The 20,807-nt window shown below is 38.9% G+C and overlaps 1 protein-coding gene across 2 annotated transcripts in view; it reads left to right on the forward strand.

Moving 5' to 3' along the window:
* Positions 1 to 20,807, forward strand: part of LOC110804112 (uncharacterized) — a 39,890-nt gene that overhangs the window by 14,748 nt on the left and 4,335 nt on the right. For both annotated transcript variants that reach the window (XM_022009680.2, XM_056840534.1), the window contains 14 exons: positions 1,302 to 1,361; positions 1,497 to 1,566; positions 1,642 to 1,706; positions 1,810 to 1,871; positions 1,966 to 2,089; positions 2,180 to 2,237; positions 2,357 to 2,469; positions 5,919 to 5,996; positions 6,086 to 6,148; positions 6,245 to 6,340; positions 6,432 to 6,541; positions 18,931 to 19,120; positions 19,821 to 19,935; positions 20,621 to 20,733. In XM_022009680.2, coding sequence (XP_021865372.1) covers positions 1,302 to 1,361; positions 1,497 to 1,566; positions 1,642 to 1,706; positions 1,810 to 1,871; positions 1,966 to 2,089; positions 2,180 to 2,237; positions 2,357 to 2,469; positions 5,919 to 5,996; positions 6,086 to 6,148; positions 6,245 to 6,340; positions 6,432 to 6,541; positions 18,931 to 19,120; positions 19,821 to 19,935; positions 20,621 to 20,733 — 1,317 coding nt within the window. The remainder of the gene's footprint in view (positions 1 to 1,301; positions 1,362 to 1,496; positions 1,567 to 1,641; positions 1,707 to 1,809; positions 1,872 to 1,965; positions 2,090 to 2,179; positions 2,238 to 2,356; positions 2,470 to 5,918; positions 5,997 to 6,085; positions 6,149 to 6,244; positions 6,341 to 6,431; positions 6,542 to 18,930; positions 19,121 to 19,820; positions 19,936 to 20,620; positions 20,734 to 20,807) is intronic.

Consider the following 20,807-nt stretch of genomic DNA (forward strand, 5'->3'; position numbering starts at 1 on the left):
CAATTATCATACCGTTATTTCATGCTTTGATAATCATTAATTTAGACACTGTAAATTATTGTTTTGGCCATTAATGTTTCAGATCCGAAACTTTTATTGGAAAAATCAACAAGTGAAGGTTAAAATGTAAGTTATGAACTTATGATTGTAATTAGAAGAAGCATATATGATTTTTAGCAGCGTTTTGTTGGAGCTTTGGAGGGGCATCGAAAGTTTCATGGAGGAAGGGAAGAGAATAAGGAGATAATAGAAGGGGGCTGACGCCTGACGGTCAAAAACAGATTTACTTTTAAATTTAAAAAAATAAAATAGAAATTAGGTTTTAAATTTTGTTTGATTAACCAAACACCTGGTTTTAGGTATGAGTATGCAAGTACTAATCATTCTAAACCCAAGGGTTTAATATCTAACCCAATACCTGATTCCAGAGGTGAACCAAACGTCCCCTAGATTGGTCCAATGTCCAAGTTTATCCCAACCAATATTCTTGTGCTCGACAAGGAAATTTATGGTAATAAAAGATTGTAAGCGAGTCTTGTTGGGAAAAGAATGTACCACCATCAAGCTAGCTGCTAGGTGTGTGATCAATGTCTGGTTTGCTGGCAATGGAACTGAATGCTATGTAAAAGCTTGAATAGTGCAGACTGCATTACCATTATGCTTATTTTATTTCTGACAGTAAGCTGTTTTCCTGGTAGGATTAGGTTACTTACAAAATGGGATTGCTTAACTGCCTGAACAGAGTGGAGGATACATGATTTCCTTTTCTTATTAGAGGATGGATTGTTTAGGCTTAGAGAGGACCTGTGTGATGTGAAAGTGGACATTTTGTTGATGAATAGGTGCTGTTTCCAAAGCTATGTAACAGAAGGTTTTCTGTTTATACAGTTTCCTCATGTTGTACTTTTTGACATCATAATAGTCTTCAGAAAGATTTTTATTCGGAGATATTTTAGAGTTTTTTCCCCCTCAAGTGCAATTGGAAAGTGCTTAAAGGGATAAATTTGGGGGTGTATATTTGACCGATCAATTCTGAGGATAAAATTATTACATTGTAATCGGGTGGTCCATATTTGTTCTTTTTTGAAAGGTGGGAAAAAGAAAGCATGGTTGATGGTTCTCCATCACAGGGTTTACAATTGGGCAGAGATCGCACTAACCGTCATCAAATGTGATTTTATGGCTAAATTACTCTAGTACACTTTTGGATAAGTTTCTTGCTTTGATCAAAGTTGATCTGATATCTTGTTGGTTTATTCTTGAGATGGCAAATCTTACTTCGTTAATATGGGCTTTTGCAGATTAGAGAGGCTGTTATTTATGCTATGGCGTCATTATCAGATCAATTTCAAGAAGCAGAGGTTTGAGCAGCCTTGAGTTCTCTGTTGCAGTTGAATTACTTGAATATTATTTCTTTCATATTTCCCTATCTGAAAATATGCAAAAGGTCTTCCTGTACACGAGGTTCCTTAATCCAAAATTTCTCCTACAAATAGGTTTGTGGCCCGGATGGATTTGATTTGAAAAAATTTGTAGAGCAAATGATTATGGAAGATGTTGGAGCAGGTATGTAGTTTGTTAGGCCTTTGAGTTTGTCATTTTGTCAGTTGATGAAATTTGGCTAATATTTCTTTTGGACAGGGGTCCACGAATGCCCTTATCTACATGCCCGTGTGTTCTCATCAGTACCCAAATTCTCATCTATGGTAATGTTGGCTTTAGGCTCTTTCGTTTTTTTTTTTTTTTTTTTTTTTTGTATTTTGAAAGTTCCTCAGCTTAATTTTATCTTAAGAATAACCTCCTCTGCAGTTGAGCCCTGGGGTGGTTGAGCATTTTCTTTTTGCTTCCCTGAGAGCCATAGGCATGGATGTGTAAGTATGCGTTTTAAACTTAAATTGCAATGGGTGCAGGTTTCATGATAGGCTGTGACTTATCCAGATGGGATGTGATATGTTTTCTATGCAGGCCACCACCTGTTAAAGTTGGTTCTTGTCGAGTGCTTTCCCAACTCTTATCTGAAGCAAACAAAGAAGCTCTTCAACCTCAGATATTGCAGCTATTTTCATCACTTATTGATCTGCTTAATCAAGTAATGTCTTGTGGGGTTATACCGTTATAGCTTTTTTTCCCCTGTCGTATATTCTTGATGCACTAGCTTGCAACTTTTACATGTCTTCAGGCATCTGAAGAAAGTTTGCACCTAGTACTTGAAACATTACAAGCAGCTATTATGTCAGGTACTTCTCAGCAATTTATTGAAATTCACTTTATTTTTGCATTTTCTGGTGTTAGGTCTTTTTTTTGGATAGAGATCTCTTTTTTAAAAAAACCAAATACTTGATTCATCATTTTTTAGGTCATGAAGCATCTTTATCAGTGGAGCCAGTTATCTCTCCCATAATTCTTAACACATGGGTGTCTCACGTCTCCGATCCTTTTATTAGTATAGATGCCATTGAAGTTCTGGAGGTATTATTTGTCTTCCTTGCTTTGTGCTAATTTTTTGTTCATACGTTCCATAGAAATTGAGTGATGAAACAGAAAGAAATAAGTTTCTTAGAAGGAAAGAAGAAAAACTGGAATATCTTGAACTTGTCCTGGCTAGTGAAAGCAGTTTCCTTCTTTTTTTTGGGGGGGGGGTGTGAAACTGATTTTCATGTCTCATTGTGGTCCCCGGACGCCTATCAATGCATTGAAAGGTACAGAGGCCGGAAGTCTATAAATTCTACCGGTTATACGCCAATAGAAGTTTTGTAAAGATGAAAAATATAGGAGTTAGGAACCAAGAATCCAGGGGAAAAGTTGAGGAATTTATTGTGGCCGTGGTAATGGTCATACATGCAGCTTGTAACGGATGAATGAAACAAAATGTTAATAGGTTTTAACCTCATATGCTCTTTTTTTAGTTTAAGAAGTATTCTTTGAACATATTATGATTTATGACCAAACCTATCATAATATTAGTGGGTTATATATTGGTGAATGAATGATTATTTTAAATAATACTCTGTTTCATCAACTACGTAATTATTTAGTGTGACAATCATATTTGAGTGAGCCTGGCCTTTTCAAGGTTGGAAGATCTAGTTTTTGAGTTACAGTGAAAAGGGATATTTTGGTCGTTGGACAAAACATCACTAATGAAACTACCTAACTGATTACAAAACTCGTTAAAGTGATACATTATTATCCTTCTTCCACAAGGACTAAGTAAACACCAATAATTCTCGACTACTAATAAGCTTGGTCGGAAACAAGAGTTGGAAATTAAATTAGTTACTAAGAGAAACTAATCAACTAGGGGAATTCTAAAACAAGAAAACATTAGGGAATGAGATTTAACACACAAATCATATGTGCATCAAACCAATAAAGAATTAGGCATTTGATAGTCTATTTTGAACCTCTTTCAATTTCCTTTTTTTGAAGGTAACCTCTTTCAATTTCCTAAGTACACTACTAGCTCAATTCAAAAACATAAAAGAGTCGGCAAAAGATCATGACAGGAGTATCCACTTTAAATTAGTTTCTCAAATCACATCAAGCCATCATCAAAGAATAAATCATGCCATCATGATCCTTGGATAATCACTTTGAATACTAACCCTCCAAACTCTATCGAATCAGTCATGCTTAACTTCGACAATTTGAACCATCCAAAGATTTAATGGTCTAAACAAGATTAATAATTTTCCAATAACCAGTCAAGGACAACCTGAACATGCACCAATGTGTACATCATCAATGCAATAGATAAATTAACTACTCTTAGAATCATTAAAACAATTAATCCTTCGATTCCTTCCCTAGAATCCCTAGCATGCATAGTTGGGTTTTCGCCCAAACCTAACTTGAAACCTCTGTAAACTTGCTCACATAGGCACATACCCGTGTCGGCATGACCCGACACCGACACAGTATGAAATTCGGGTCGGATACTCCATTTGTCTCTCGGACACTGCTGGTTGAGGAAGACTTAAATGAAGACAGAGGTAGAGGGGAAGAGGAAGAGAAAAGAAGAAGAAAGAGAGATAGTGTGATAGAGGTATGGGAAGAGGAGTTATCAATGGCTTCTTTCTTTGCACCTCTGTATTCTCTCTCCTCTTTCTTTCTTTCATGTGGCCGACGGCTTACAGAGGTAAGGGAAGAGAAGGAGTTGTCAAAGGCTTTAGGGTTATATCTCATTTCGTTGATTTAAAACAATGTTTGGGCGTTGGAAATCCCATTGTAGTATTTTTTGTTAGTTACTCGGACTTTTGTTTACTCTTTTGTTTCTATGTAGTATGTACTATAGCACCTAACAAAAGGAACAACAAATTATTAGTTTTCATGCTTTTTGCATTTATATAAAATTAAAACAATGATATAAATAAAAAATGAAGATTTTAATTACCAATAATTGCCGTGTCCCCGTACCCGTGTCCAAATATCGGGCAGAGTTCCCGTGACCTAATTTTTAAGGATTTCTGTACCTGACACTCTGGATCTGTACCCACACCCGACCTTCCTAGATGAGTTCGGGTAACATAGCTTAAAACTACTCACTAAGCATGAAAACAAAATAAAGTTAAAGAATTAACAACTAATAACACGGCTTAACTATGAATCCAAGATCTATGGAGCAAGAACAACATAGATAATTAAACAAACATAAGTAATGAAAATAAAGCATTAAAAGAGGAGAAAGAGTAAGAAACACTCATTGGGTGAAGCAAGTTCTTAAAATCTTGAGATTTCTCACTCAATCATTCAAAATCCAAGATATCCATTGGGTTTCTTACTTTGTCTCTCACTGAAATCTAAAACCCTAACTAAAACTATGAAGCTCTATCTAATCAAGCCTGAACTGAATTTGTGAAACTCCAAATATAAAACTTCAACTATAATTATGAAATTCTAAACTACATCTTGCATTGGAACAATGCACTTCAGAGACGGAAAGGGTGAAGCACTCTTTATTCATGCTTAGCTTTTCGTGATCCATAAAATGGGTATTTATAATATAGGTTAAAAAGAGAATGAAAATTAAAAGAAAATGATAAGCATCCCCTGTTATTTTGTTCATCGGTTTCGCTGCTGCTCTTGCTTGTTCAATTATTTCTTTTTGTTATTCAAGAAATCATGGCCCTTGATTTCTAATCATGATCTTCACATCAATCTTCTTCACCAAATCGTAACCGCCCAAACAAAGTTGCTAATTCGAGTTTGTGGTTGTGATTTGATGTTCAAAATTGATGTTCAAAACTAGTCATGGCCTTTGCTTCCTTTTTGTACGACTGAAATTAAAAGAAACCAAGCGAGGACCACCAACGCCAGCTCATTGCAATTAAGCCTAGATTCGTATGCTAGGCCCCACTACTACTTTGGTGGACCATCAACTCCTACTGGCTTCCCTTGAAATCTTCATTTCTAGAGTTGTTGGCGAGGATGCGGAGCCAGAAGTGGCGCGGACGCTTCAAAGAGGCTTCTGTTTGGCTGCCTTGTGGTTGCTAGCGCGAGATGGGTGATGGTAAGAGGGCAGCGTTGTCTGCGGTACTGGGGGGTTGGATGTTGCTGTGTGGCTGCTATTGCAGTTGTGCATTGTTGTCGGGAGGTTCTGGCAGCTAGAAGATGAGTGTTTGGCCCAAAAGTGGGGTGATTGGAGGCATAAGGAGTTAATTGGACTGTTGGGCTTGACTTGACATCGGGGTCTGGTCCTTTGGACTTCAAACGCACACCTATATATCAAAACAAAACTGAGAACGAGATCCGCAAAAATAAAATAAATTAAAGTAAAACTAACAATAGTGGTTGAGCGTAATTCAACGTGCATAGCCCTTGATGGGTCTTGTTCGGGAAGTGGATGGCCTTTGAGCCTTGAACTTTATGCATTTTAACTATTCATGTATCTTGAATATTTTTCTGTTTATTCACATCAGGCAATCAAAAATGCTCCAGGCTGCATCCAACCCTTGGTTTCTCGTGTATTGCCCTACATTGGACCAATTCTTAGCCAGGTATGTCTTGGATCCTCAAGCCTTGATAAGGGTTAACACAGCTCAGAAAGATCAAGTTATTGAGTTGTATGTTTGCCTGTGTATGCTAGCCTAAACAGCAGGCTGATGGATTAGTCGCGGGGTCATTGGATTTGGTGACTATGCTTTTGAAGGTGACTTGTGTGATTCTTGATATGAGCCTAAAGTTTTTTTCTTCTTTCTTTTAACTTTCTACTTTCTAGAGGGCTTATTTTCCTTGTTTTTGACAGAATGCTCCTGGTCCTGTTGTCAAAGCATTATATGATGTTTGTTTTAACCCTATAATACAAATAGTACTTCAGAGCGATGATCATAGTGAGATGCAGGTAAGATATTTTATGAGTGTATGACAAATCTCATTTTTTGACTTCTACGTAATTCAAATCGGCACTCAGTTGTTCCTATCCTGTTCCTCAGAATGCTACAGAGTGCTTAGCTGCTTTTGTTTGTGGGGGCAAGAGTGAACTCCTTGCTTGGGGTGGAGATTCTGGATTTACTATGAGAAGTTTGCTAGATGCTCTTTCAAGGTACTTGATTTCCTTTTCCGATGGTTGAATGCTCTTTGTTTGCCAGAAAACTGCCTTTCTGATTCTGGTCATGGCTTTCTTTCTTAGTAAGATTCTTACATATTAAAGATTGATGGTTAAATCCTAATATCTGTAATATTTATGAAGCAAACATGCTTTTTCTGAAGCATGAATTCCATAGAAAGAATAGCTAGGGACATGAATGCTGGCATGCCGCTATGTTCCGTTTTCACTACAATCTTCTAGGTTTATGAATTATTATCTCCTATGAGGAAGCTGTACACTTTTCTCAACACGAAAAGGCCATATTAGTGTATTTTATGTTTATTTCAGTTAGCAAAGTCCAAATGGTGCATGGATGTCTTAACATTTGTTCTCTTTGGTATTCAATTCTGAACTTGTGCAGTGGACATTGCCATATTGGAGATTCAGATATAAATTTTAATTATTCTAACTTTTCCCTCTGAAACTGAATCGAAACGGATTGGTTTGTTCCCTAGTCTCGCTCCACTTGAAGGCCAAAAATAGTTATATTAGATATTTCGTTTGGCTCTCATCAAAGACTCCTGGTCTCCACTGTTACAACAGTACACCTACTGAATATGAACCCCAGCGTAGGTGGGTGGGTATTCTGAAAATATGAAGTATTGTCTAGGACAAACTTGAAATCGAGAGAACAAATTTAAAACTTTCCTTAAAAGAAATAGTGAAAAATGTAGGCAAGCATTTCTTTGCAGATAGTAAAAGTAGATGCTTGAGAAAAAAGATAAATAACAATTGTAGTTTTGGTCATGATTGTACTGCTAGTAATTCAGATATGATGGTGGGGTGTTGAAGGGATTATTTCCAACAGTAAATTCCAGTGGTTATTTGGTTTCGCTAACTTATTAACTATGTTTATGTATAACTTCCTCCTGCCAAAAGAAGGAAAGATATGAGGTTAAGAAATAGAAAAATACTACTGAAGTGATAAAAAGTAACAGAAACAACAGTTAGTTATTATAATACATACAAAGTATTCAGTAATTCGAACCTTTTCCTTCCCTCAAGTTTATAAAAACATTTTGCTGCAAGATAACTTTTAATCTCATGACTCTCCACCATGAACGCAGATGGATCCATGGCCACAAAAGGCTGTCCTTGCATTATGTTCTTTCTGGCCTAATATGATTCTCCTAAGAAAATTGGAAAATAATATATGCAGACCTAAAGGCTGCAAAGATGAAACTATTAAGCATAATCAAGAGTTGAAACACCCGTTGACTTGTGATTTTGCCATGCATCCTAAGTTAGTACCAACTTAGGAAAATGTATTCTATTCTTATATGCATACCAACTTAGAAAATGTATTTAATTCGTATCTTCATTCTTATAACAGTAAGGGCTGCATATATCACAATCAATAAAATTTTCAAGTGGCCTTTCTGGATGGAGAATATTATATAAGGAATTGAGTGACCTGTCAGTGGGCAGAACAGTCTAATCTACAAGAACGTGTTAATTACTCACAATTTAAGACTGTACAGGAGAAAGTACTCGCATGATTTTAACTAGGAATCTAGGATATAAGGCGTTACCCCATTCCTCTCCCCCTTCCACCCTTGAGCTGTTCCCTGTTGTCTTTGTCAATCTAAGACGTGCCACGTGACGTATCTTGGTGGCTAGCGAATACATGATGTGTTCATGATCTGTCAGCTAGCTCTGTCTTGGCCTCCAAGATATGCTCCTGCATCTTTCTCATGTCCCCTCTTTGCATCTTCTTTCCTCTTTCTTATTTAAGTTTTTTCGTTACATGAAGAAGATGCAAAATGGCGTCCCTATGAAATTGTCCGTGACACTGTTATGGTTTGTTTTAATGACCTGTGAAGGCTCTGAGGAAATGTTTTTCTCTTCAAGAGGGATAGGCTGGAATGAGAGTGAAGAAATGTAATAAGAGGAGAGAACAGAAGGCTGGAAATGGGAAGAGAAGAGAAGAGATAGTGGGATATTTAGGTGATGTGGTTTGGGAAAATAATCAAGTATTCAAAATTTGCTTTGAAGAGAAAGGGAAGAAGGGGAGTGCATGGGTCAAAAATCGTAACTCATACAATAAAGGGAAGAGCGTAACTCAAAAATCGTAGTTCATAGGGTTGGGGTCAGGGACACAGAGTAAGGGCCACATAGAAAGAAGTGATGAAGATTTGGCAGTTTGTGGGTGTTGAGGAGATAATCTTTTGTATTCTAACTTGTGTTATCTGGTGGATATTTGTGAATAGTAAGTAAACAAAGTCAAGTGCAGAAAAAGTGGAACTTATGTAGATGGTTTTATTGATCCGCAGGAAATTATTAAGATCCTTGCAAATGGGTATAAGGGGTTTTGGGATGTGTTATGTGTGCCTCGAATCTTCCTTGAAGGATGTTAGGGTGTTATAGTGGAAGGTCTGACTTCAAATGGACATATCTCATGATCTACTCATTAGATTGAGTTGATTCAAGTTGGAGGTGAAAGCTTGGCTCAATAGCTTTCCAACGCCTGGTCATAAGCTCATTTTGGATGAGAAATGAGGGAGTTATGACTGTTTTACGAGAAGCTATCATGCAGCAGGGGAAGTTCGGCCGAACCTGCTGGAGGTTCGGCCGAACCTGCTGGAAGTTCGGCCGAACTATTAGTTGGTTCGGCCGAACCTGAAGTCAGTAGCTGTGATTTTGGAGGTTCGCCCGAACTTTGGATAAGTTCGGCCGAACCTGCTGGAAGTTCGGCCGAACTCTTAGAATGTTCGGCCGAACCTGAAGAGAATCAGGAACTATGTTTTTGGAGGTTCGTCCGAACTTTTTGGTAAGTTCGGCCGAACCTGACCTTGGTTCGGCCGAACCCTTTGAAGGTTCGACCGAACTCTGCGGGTAATCTGTTTTCTTCTCCGAACGGTACAATCGACGTGGCCTTTTCTTGTCCCTTAGATTGGTTTGATGTCTAACACTATAAATACCAAATGTAATGAGATTTTCAGTATTAAGAGAGAGAAACACAAGTGAGGTTGAAACCCTAGATCTAAGAATTCTCCCTTCTTCACCTTTGAGAATTCCTCTTTGTAATCCTTTCTCCATTGAAGAGTAATACAAGCTCCAAACCCTCCCCCATGGTGGATGTAGCTCATTGAAGAGTGAACCACCTTAAATCTTTGTGTGTGTTTTTAATTTCTTTAATTATTTCTTCTCATTATTCAAACATCAAATTGTCATACAAATCAACATTCAAGCCTAAAAGGTCCTTCATTTATAACAATTGGTATCAAGAGCTAAGATTTTTTTTGGGTTGTTTGTTTGATTTCTTGGGAGTATTGAATACTCATGTCAACAATGAAGTTGGATATTGAGAAGTTGGATATTGAGAAGTTTGATAGGTCAATTAACTTTGGCCTTTGGCAGTTGAAAATGAAAGCTATTTTGATACAAAATGGTGTGCACAAGGCTCTTGAAGGGAAGGATAAGAAACCCACTACCATTACGGAAGAGAAGTGGGAGGAGATTGATTTGAAGGCTTTGTCGGCTAGACAACTTTGCCTCTCGAATGAAGTATTGAGGGAAGTTGCCAAGGAGGAAACCGCCAATGATCTATGGTCAAAGTTGGAGGCTCTTTATATGGCTAAAAGTGTCACCAATCGTCTACTACTCAAGAGTAGACTCTATGATCTTCGGCTTGAGGAAGGTAATTCTCTTAAGTCTCATTTAGATGAGTTCTTTTCGATTGTTATGGACCTTCAAAATATTGATGTTGTTTTAGATGATGAGGATCTTGCAATTTACTTGTTATGTTCATTACCACCATCCTATAAACATTTTCGTGAAACTATCTTGTATGGTAGAGATGACTTGAGTATTGATGATGTTAGAGATGCTTTGACCCAAAGTGACTTAATTGATAATCAATTAATTTCTAAATCATCAAATAACTCCAATGATGGCTTGTTTGTGAGGGGTAGAAATCATGAGAAGACTTCTACTAGTAGTGGTGGTAATGGGGGAAAGAATATGGGTCGGTCCAAGTCAAAGAAACCGAACCCTAACCGTAACAAGTCTTGCAATTATTGTCACATTAAAGGCCACATTAAGTTGGAATGTTGGAAGTGGCAAAAGAAACAATCGGGAGGTGATGGTAAGTCCGGAAAGGGCAAAGAACCTCATGCTACCGCCGAGGCTAGCTATGTAGATACCGGTAGTGATAGTGGTGCATTGGTTGCCACTCATGGAAGAATCAAGGGTAAGGATGAATGGATTTTGGATTCGGGTTGCTCGTTTCATATGACCCCCAACAAGGATCTCTTTAGCTCCTATGAGGAGTATAATGGAGGTAATGTCACCATGGGAAACAATGCAACGTGCAAGGTGATTGGAATTGGGACGGTAGCCATCAAAATGTTTGATGGTATTGTGAGAACCTTAACTAAAGTTCGTCATGTTCCGGAGCTAAAGAAGAATTTGATCTCTCTTGGCACTCTTGACACTAACGGTTGTAAGTGCATAGCGGAAGGTGGAGTAATGAAGGTTGTGAAAGGTGCTCTTGTGTTGATGAAGGGTGCCAAAGTGGGTAGCTTGTACTCATTGCAAGGATCCACCATGGTAGGCTCGGCAAATGTTTCCACGGGTACTATGAGTGATAGTGAAACCAAATTATGGCATTTGAGACTTGGCCATATGGGGGAGCATGGTATGTCGGAGCTTAGCAAGCAAGGTTGTTTTGGAAGCTTGAAGCTTGGAAGCCTTGGCTTTTGTGAGCATTGTGTGTTTGGTAAACACAAGAGGGTTAGCTTCAAACCCGCGGTACACAACACCAAAGGGATACTTGAATACATCCATTCGGATTTGTGGGGTCCCTCTAGAGTTCCTTCGATTGGTGGTTGATTATTTGCTCACTATAATTGATGACTTCTCTAGGAAGGTTTGGGTGTTCTTTATAAAGCATAAAGATGATGTCTTTGATGTGTTCCATGATTGGAAGACCATGATTGAAAAGAAGAATGAGAAAAAGATCAAAACCTTGAGGACCGATAATGGTCTAGAGTTTGTAGAGAAGAAGTTCTTGAAGTATTGTCTCAAGCATGGCATTGTGCGGCATCGAACTTGTGCGGGTAGACCTCAACAAAATGGGGTTGCGGAGCGAATGAATAGAACTCTCTTAGAGAGGGCTAGATGTGTGCTTTCACAAGCAAATTTGGGAAAATCTTTTTGGGCGGAAGCCGTTTCAACGGCTTGTTACTTGGTGAATCGCTCTCCTCACTCGGCTCTTGACTTCAAGTCACCTCTTGAGGTATGGTGCGGAAAACCCGTTGATTATTCTAGTTTGAGAGTTTTTGGTTGTCCGGCTTATATTCATGTTAGTGATGGTAAACTTGAACCTAGAGCCAAAAAAATGTATTTTTGTTGGCTATGGTTTAGGAGTCAAGGGTTATAGACTATGGTGTAACCAATCTAGAAGAGTCATAACTTCTAGAGATATTGTTTTTGATGAAAATTGTATGATCACTCCGGGAAAGGAGCTTTCTATTTGCAATGATGTAGGTTCACACCATGATACCGAGGAGGAGGTGGAGCTAGATGAGCATTCACATGATGATGGTCCCTCATCAAGGAGACCTCGTGAAGCAACACCACAAGCTCAAAAGAAATCCATTGCCGAAGAAAGAGCAAAGAGACCAATCAAGCCTCCAAGTAGATACATTGAGGAGTGTGATTATATCCAATATGCTCTCTCCGTTGCAAGTCAAGTGGAGACCGATAATGATGATCCTTGTTCATTCAAAGAAGCAATGTCTCTAAATGATGCCGGCAAGTGGTTGATGGCCATGGAGCAAGAAATGGAGTCCTTGCACAAGAACAATACTTGGAGCTTATGCATTGCACCGAAAGGCAAAAGAATTGTTGGGTGCAAGTGGGTGTACAAGAAGAAGGAAGGTCGGTGGTCCCGTCTACAAGGCAAGAGTTGTTGCAAGAGGTTTCACACAAATTGAAGGTGTTGACTTTCATGAAGTATTTTCTCTGGTTGTGAAACACTCATCCATAAAGGTGTTGCTTGCCTTGGTAGCTATGGAAGACTTGGAGTTACACCAACTTGATGTGAAGACCGCATTCCTCCATGGGGATTTGGAGGAGGAGATCTACATGAAGCAACCAGAAGGTTTTGAGGAGAAAGGGAAGGAAAATCATGTGTGTCATCTTTTAAAGTCCTTGTATGGCTTGAAGCAATCTCCAAGGCAATGGTATAAACGATTTGATTCGTTCATGTTGGCACATGATTTCACAATGAGCTCTTATGATAGTTGTGTCTATTACAAAGAACTTGTGAGTGGTTCCTTCATCTACTTGCTCTTATATGTAGATGATATGTTGGTGGCTTGCAAGAATATGATTGAGATTGACAACTTGAAAAAGTTGTTGGCAAGTGAGTTTGATATGAAAGATCTTGGTGAAGCCAAGAAGATTCTTGGTATGGAGATTATTCGTGATAGGAATGCTGGTGTTTTGTATCTTAGTCAAAAGAGATACATTGAGAAGGTGCTTGAGCGTTTCTCCATGGTGCATGCAAAACCCGTTTCCACTCCATTGAGTTCTCACTTTAAGCTCTCAAAGGAGCTTAGTCCTCAATCCAAGGAAGAAGAAAAGTCCATGGCTCACATTCCATACACTAGTGCGGTTGGAAGTGTGATGTATGCCATGGTGTGTTCAAGACCGGATATAGCTCATGCGGTGAGTATGGTTAGTCGGTATATGTCAAGACCGGGAAAGGTCCATTGGGAAGCCGTGAAGTGGTTGTTGAGGTACTTGAAGGGTACCTCAAACGTTTGCCTTGAGTTTGGTAGAAATGCAAACGGGCTTGAGGGCTTTTGTGATTCGGATTATGGAGGTGATTTGGATGACCGGAAATCTACTTCCGGCTATGTCTTTACTTTAAGTGGTACGGCCGTGAGTTGGCAATCAACGCTACAAGATGTTGTAGCTCTTTCAACTACGGAGGCCGAGTTTATGGCCATTACCGAAGCATTCAAAGAAGCAAAGTGGCTTAAGGGTCTAGTGGGAGAGTTAAGTCCATGTTCAAGCTTGGTGTCCGTGTTTTGTGATAGTCAAAGTGCCATACATTTGGCTAAGAATCAAAACACATTCTACAAGAGAACCAAGCACATTGACATCAAGTACAACTTCGTTCGAGATGTGATAGCTAAGAAAGAATTGCTCTTGAAGAAGATTGGTACCGAGGAGAATCCCGCCGACATGTTGACAAAGCCTTTGCCGACAACTAAGTTCACTTTGTGTGTGGACTTAGTTGGTCTTTCTCCATGGTCGATGTAAGCCCATAAGGGCTTGTTGGGAGTGTGTTTGGAGTGTAGTTTGGTATTACATTATGAGGAAGTGTGGAGGATTCAAGTCAAGGTGGAGAATTGTTATGTGTGCCTCGAATCTTCCTTGAAGGATGTTAGGGTGTTATAGTGGAAGGTCTGACTTCAAATGGACATATCTCATGATCTACTCATTAGATTGGGTTGATTCAAGTTGGAGGTGAAAGCTTGGCTCAATAGCTTTCCAACGCCTGGTCATAAGCTCATTTTGGATGAGAAATGAGGGAGTTATGACTGTTTTACGAGAAGCTGTCATGCAGCAGGGGAAGTTCGGCCGAACCTGCTGGAAGTTCGGCCGAAATATTAGTTGGTTCGGCCAAACCTGAAGTCAGTAGCTGTGATTTTGGAGGTTCGCCCGAACTTTGGGTAAGTTCGGCCGAACCTGAAGAGAATCAGGAACTATGTTTTTGGAGGAGTTCGGCCGAACCCTTTGAAGGTTCGACCGAACTCTGTGGGTAATCTGTTTTCTTCTCCGAACGGTACAATCGACGTGGCCTTTTCTTGTCCCTTAGATTGGTTTGATGTCTAACACTATAAATACCAAATGTAATGAGATTTTCAGTATTAAGAGAGAGAAACACAAGTGAGGTTGAAACCCTAGATCTAAGAATTCTCCCTTCTTCACCTTTGAGAATTCCTCTTTGTAATCATTTCTCCATTGAAGAGTAATACAAGCTCCAAACCCTCCCCATGGTGGATGTAGCTCATTGAAGAGTGAACCACCTTAAATCTTTGTGTGTGTTTTTAATTTCTTTAATTATTTCTTCTCATTATTCAAACATCAAATTGTCATACAAATCAACATTCAAGCCTAAAAGGTCCTTCATTTATAACAGGATGTACAGCACTGACTTAGTTTGTTGAAAAGATGTATAGAGGCCCTGCCGCCCTAGATGGTTCTGGTATGATTTATGAAGATATCTTAATCCTTTAAAGGGAAATTCCCAATGGTATCATCCTACTTTTGATTTTTGCTAATGGTACCACCTTTTACTTTTGGCTACCATTGGTACCATTATACTTTGGGCTTTTTTAATACCATTCTTTAATGTAAAAAAAATGTTACTAATTGTTTTAAGAAATCCTCTTTTCTTCTCCTCCCTTTTCCTCTGTGGCAGCTATTGGAGCCTTACCTCCATAGAAAACCACTAAACTCGTCAAATTAACTCTCCTACCTAAAACTTCCAATTCATCTTCGAAATGTTGATTTCAATAATATGATCGGACTTAGTTTCAAGAACGTGCATTAGTTTAGCTGAAAGGAGGACATTGCGAAGGAACAAAAGCAACAACGGCTTTAGCACCGTCAATGAGACAATGGACGCGACCTAAATATAAGTGAGAGAAAATTGTGAATGTGGGGTTTTGGTGGGTGCTTTACTGTCGCTTCTTCAGTCATTGGGGCGGATAGTTTGGGTGTATTTTGGTACATTATTGGCGTCCAAAAGAATAATCAAAGGTGGCGGGATGGACGTCAAAGTCCGATTGTTATAAGATAGAAGAAGATACACTAAAAGCTTTTGATAATTTGGTACTATATCTAGGATGAATTCACTACAATTAACGAAGATGGAGGGAAGATGAGAGAGAAGAGTATTTAGGTAAAATTAACGTTTTCCCTCAAAAATATAAAAGTGAAACTAACATTTTATCATCGGTACATCAAACATTGAACAGTCAAAAATAAAAAGTGGTATTATTGATAACAATCAATAGTACAATAGTATCATCGGTACATCAAAAATAAAAAATGGTACCATTGATAAAAGTCAAGAGTACAATGGTAACAGTGAGAATTACCCTACTTCAAACATGATTTTTTTTTAAATGAGGGAATTTAAGACAAGTAATAATAGTGGGATAGGTCAACATGTTTAGCAAAGGCAAAACTCTCCTAACATGGGAGTAATGAAGTAAAATTTTCACATAGGTAGTCGAACTTAGGGCCCTCTTGTGTCTGCACTGATAAGTGATAACTTGGTGGTCCATCCTAACCCTTTATTGTTGTTCTATGTCCTCAAGTGCTAACTACTTTTTCCTTTCTTGTGATCTTTATCCACAGCCTTTCCCTGTGGCAGTGCCTGTAACTTATCTGCAGTTTTCAAACTCTACCATCTAATTAACAGATTGACTGTTGAAAATCCAGCACTTTTTGACATTATTCAGTTGGCTATTAAGCCTGGCAATCAGCTTACTGAGAGACCTTTGGGCCAATAAATAAGATATTGGCAGAAACCTTTGTGCCAATAAATAAGATTTTGGCAGAATTATTGCAGTTCAAGCTTCAAAGTGATAACACACGTGAGTTTACACATGCTCCAAGTACTTTCTAGTATTGTATGGCTAGGACTTTAGGAGGGTGGGAAGGCTGGTGGGGGAAGTTATTAACAAATGGCGACTCAACTCTTGCTTCCCAAAACATGGTCCCAAGCAAGGAGACCCTTAAAATGGAATTCTTTTTGTCCTCTCCTTATGCATTTCATTAATTAAAACCTTTGTGCCAAAAACTTCAAGAAGTAGATCAAGGATTTAGATAAACACTAGATCTACGAAAAAATCATTGATTGACAAACATAGTAGGAAAAAACCATAGGTGTTCGCAATGAGCTGCGGTCACTGAAGTCCGGCAGGTTAAAGATACTGAGTTCTTGTGCTTTCTCATCACTTTTAGACTTTAGTTATTTGTGTGTATGTTCGGAAGTGAGGGGTCTAGAGACGGAGAAATTAGTTCTTCGATCTTCTTAGTCCTATTCATCCTTGGTCAATAGGCCCTCACAGAAAGACAGAAGGAGAGAGGCAGAGAGAGAGAGGTCTAGCCCTCACAGAAAGACAGAAGGAGAGAGGCAGAGAGAGAGAGGTCTACTCATGCCCTTTTAAACATATTAGTTTTCTGTTTTCTTTCTTTTACGTGTACGCAAGTGTGTGAGCAAGCAAGCGGATATGTGTTTCTCAGTTCATCTTTGTGTGAGCATGTGCGTGCAGTGCATAAGTGTTTGTGTGCTCTTTAGTGATTTCATGGACGGTAGAATCCCACATCTTTGTACCGTAAGTCGATTCGATCTTGTATTGTGTAAAATTGTTTGCAGTATCAGGTTAGTATGAAACTTCATTTACCATCTTTGTGAATTGTATTCAGAAAAGTATTGTAGATGGCTACCTGGTGGTGGTGGAGACCTAAATGAAATATAGATTTGTATTTTTTGACAACTCTTATGGGGAGATTCATCATTCATGGGTCACTCTTCTAGCGAGACTGATGACAATTCTATATGATTGTTCTGGTGATGGTCTACTATTAAAGAAACACAATTGGAGAATATGGAAGGTATCCTGTTTTTCTAATGACATATATCAATTCATGTGTTGGATGGGGTCTGCGTAATTGCCTATTGATAGAGATCATAGGGCAGAGTGGCCAATTTTGTTCCTACTGAGAATAGTACACAGCTTCAATGAAATGACATCCTGTTACTCCGTTAATAGGAGGATTGGAGCTGTGAACCTGGCTATAAGCATATAAGACCATGTTTAGAACATCCTTGGTTTGGTGTTAGAGGAGAAAGAATGGGGAAATTTTTTTATATAGAGAGAGGATAGAGAAAAGAAGAGAATTAAACGATGAGTTCATGAACTCATTCTGGAACTGTATCATCCACTTTTACTGCTGGTCTTTCTTGAATAGCCCCTTGTTTTAAAGCTTGGTTACATGTTAGGGGGCGTTTGATTGGGGTATTTGTCTAAGGGAAAGGGAATGGGCTGAAGATTCCCTTCGTTGTTGTTTGTTAGGCCTACTTCGTGACCCTCTTTTATTTTTGAGTTCACCCCAAAGTTTTCTAAACTGATTCCACCCCCCCCCCCCCCCCTCACTGACCACCTTATAACATCATCCACCACCTTATAGCACCATTCCACCACCTGAACCACCCCACCACTGCGAAACCATCCTAGCCTCCTTCAGCCCACCAACCAAACACCAGCAGCGCCTCCTAAACTACCTCCAAACTCCATAAAGCCACCTGGAACCACCTGAAACCTATCAAAACCAACCTAAACTACCTCCAAACCAACCCGAAACCCACAAACCCAACCGGAAAAACCGCAGAAACTCATGAGCCGGAAAAACCCCAACAACTCACCCTAAAACCAATAACCCTAAAATTTCGAAAGAAGAAAATCAATTCAAAGAATGGAATATTGGAAAAAATACTTGTTTTATCTTCAATCATGATCTGGAGTTTTTATGGTCGAATTTTACCTTTAAACATCAAATTTAGCCTTTTGTAAAGTGAGATAACAAGAGAAGGGAGAGAGAAGGGCAGCGGCAACGGCGGCGAAAGCGAGAGAGGGTCGGCGGCCGAATTAGTAAGGAGAGGGGCGGTCAAAAAGGAGAGGCAAAACTGGCATTGGGGTGGAGACAACGGCGGCAACATAGTAAGAGGGAGGGAGAGAGTGGTGGAGCAATGGTGAGAGAAGAGTTGATGTGGAATAATCAATTGCTACTTAAACAACACCTTATGTCCAAGGGTTTTGCTTTCCTTTCCTCTTCTTTCCCTTTGTTGGTCTCATTTCTCTTTTCCCGTGAAACCAAACGGCCCATTATTTTAACGAAATCAATCACCAATCCAGGCTGGACCCCATTGGTAGTTGCTAATTGCTATAGTATTATATGTCTGTCAGCTAACTTATTGCTATTCACTGTTTCCATTGGATGTGAACTATCATACAAAAAAAGATCGTTACAAATAACATGCTATTGAGAAATTTGTATCACTGTTTAACCATGGATGAAGTCACAGAAGAAAAGTATTGGTAGTGGTAGTCTGGATACCATTCTAATGACTACTTGTTTGTGAGAGTATGTAGCAATTTTTTCCTTCAAACTTTACAGACGTTTTCATCTGTTTTAATGATGGAAGTCAAAATGGTAATTTGATTTCACATCTATTTCTGGAACAGACTTCTGTATGTGGAGCATTTTTTATAATCTTATGGTCTCCTGTATTTGTTGGATTATGCTTGCAGACTTCTGGACCCTGATCTGGAAAGCTCGGGATCTTTTTTCGTCGGGAATTATATTTTGCAACTTATTTTGAATCTTCCTTCACAAATGGGGCAGCATATTCAAGATCTGGTCTCTGCACTTGTCAGGCGTATGCGATCTTGTGAAATAGCTGGACTGAAAAGCTCGTTGCTACTTGTTTTTGCCAGATTGGTATTACTCTCAGCTTTCTTGTAGCAAATCTTATCAACTCCACTTTGTTCCATGAAAACCTCAAGTTCCTTGTATCAAATGATGTTTTCATGTTTTTCTATGTGAATGTCTTCTTATTTGTGGCATGATATTACTTCTGAAATTGTTGTTAGTTCTTCTCTATTGGCAATTATTTGTTGTTCTGGCTAATCCTTGTTTAGAACACCATCAATCTAGTGACAATTTGCAAATCGGAGTAAGGTTATTATTACGTCTACCCCTGAGAAGATACTGAAATGGATCTTTTTGACATTAATTTATCCTTTGCGGAATTCATTCAGTGATCATGTACCAAATTTCTTCGACTGTGCATAATATAATATGAATGGATGCCTTCCTGCGATCCTTCCTTTAGTTGCAGTAGCAGCAGCGAAGTGAAAAATTTGTCAAGAAATGTGATGTAATAAGGAGCCTCAACCTTGAGGAATTCCTATGAACCATAACTATGCAATATGCTTTGGTTTTAATTGTTCGTTTTTTAGGGAATTCTCAATTTGGATAAATGGATGTATGGATTTGGCTTTTCCATTTAAGGTTTTAGTTGCAATTACTTCTCCAAGTATATCTGACTGGAAATATCTCAAGTATAGGTAACATCGTCTTCTATTGAACATATTTTCTAATTGCTGATTCCGTATACTCTACCAATTTCTGTTTTCAGGTTCATTTAAGCGCTCCAAATGTTGGGCAGTTTATAGATTTGTTGGTCTCCATACCTGGGGAGGGTGACAGAAACTCGTTTGCTTATGTAATGTCTGAATGGGTCAAACAGCAAGGTGAGTAGCGTTACAGCATGTATTTTCTTATAAGCTGGAACTTACACACACACACACACACACACACAATGTGAGGAGTCTAGCCGTCTAGGTTGATCGAGGTATCTTGAGCTTTCCCCCTGGATAGGATTTTTATAGGGTGTCTTTTTGCTTATTTATGTACTTTGTAGTAATCAGTTATCACCTTGCTATCCTTACAGCAATTTACATCCATAAAGAATTGCTGTAATTGATCAGTGTTCAACGAAATTTAAAATCACTGAATTGTTTTTGCTTACAGTGTGGTAGTTCTTGACTCTTCTCTCTTCCCCTGTGACCCTGTTTCCTTCCGGGAGAAGGAGTCATTGCATCTGGAATCGTGGATACCTCTTAAAGACATGAATGTTGCTAGAACTGATCATCTCTTTGGAAATAATTTTTTTTTATAACACAGCGGTGATTGATTGTGCTGCTTATTCTTTAGCTGACTAGGTGATATGTAGGTGCATCCTACTTCTGTTCTGTATCTGTCTCTGCACTGTTGTGAATAACTGGCTCGCTGCCCATCTATGTTACCCTTACACACTAGTTAGTCTGAAAGCATGTGTCCGGCATTCTAGAATGTACCTTTATCTATCTGTATGACTTGGTAATGGTTATTGATAGCTCTTGATAGTTGTATTTCCACTAACTGAACTTTCTGTAGGTGAGGTACAGGGATCATACCAAATTAAAGTTACTACAACTGCGTTGGCTCTTTTGCTGTCTACCAGGCATGTTGAATTGGCAAAAAACTTTGTTCAAGGTCATTTGATTCAGGTTTGAATTCTTATCCTGAACTTATTCGCAGAGTTACTGTATGTAACTCGCAAGAGCTGACTGTCTATCATGTG

The sequence above is a fragment of the Spinacia oleracea genome, chromosome 3, assembly GCF_020520425.1.
Source record: "Spinacia oleracea cultivar Varoflay chromosome 3, BTI_SOV_V1, whole genome shotgun sequence".
Taxonomy (NCBI): domain Eukaryota; kingdom Viridiplantae; phylum Streptophyta; class Magnoliopsida; order Caryophyllales; family Amaranthaceae; genus Spinacia; species Spinacia oleracea.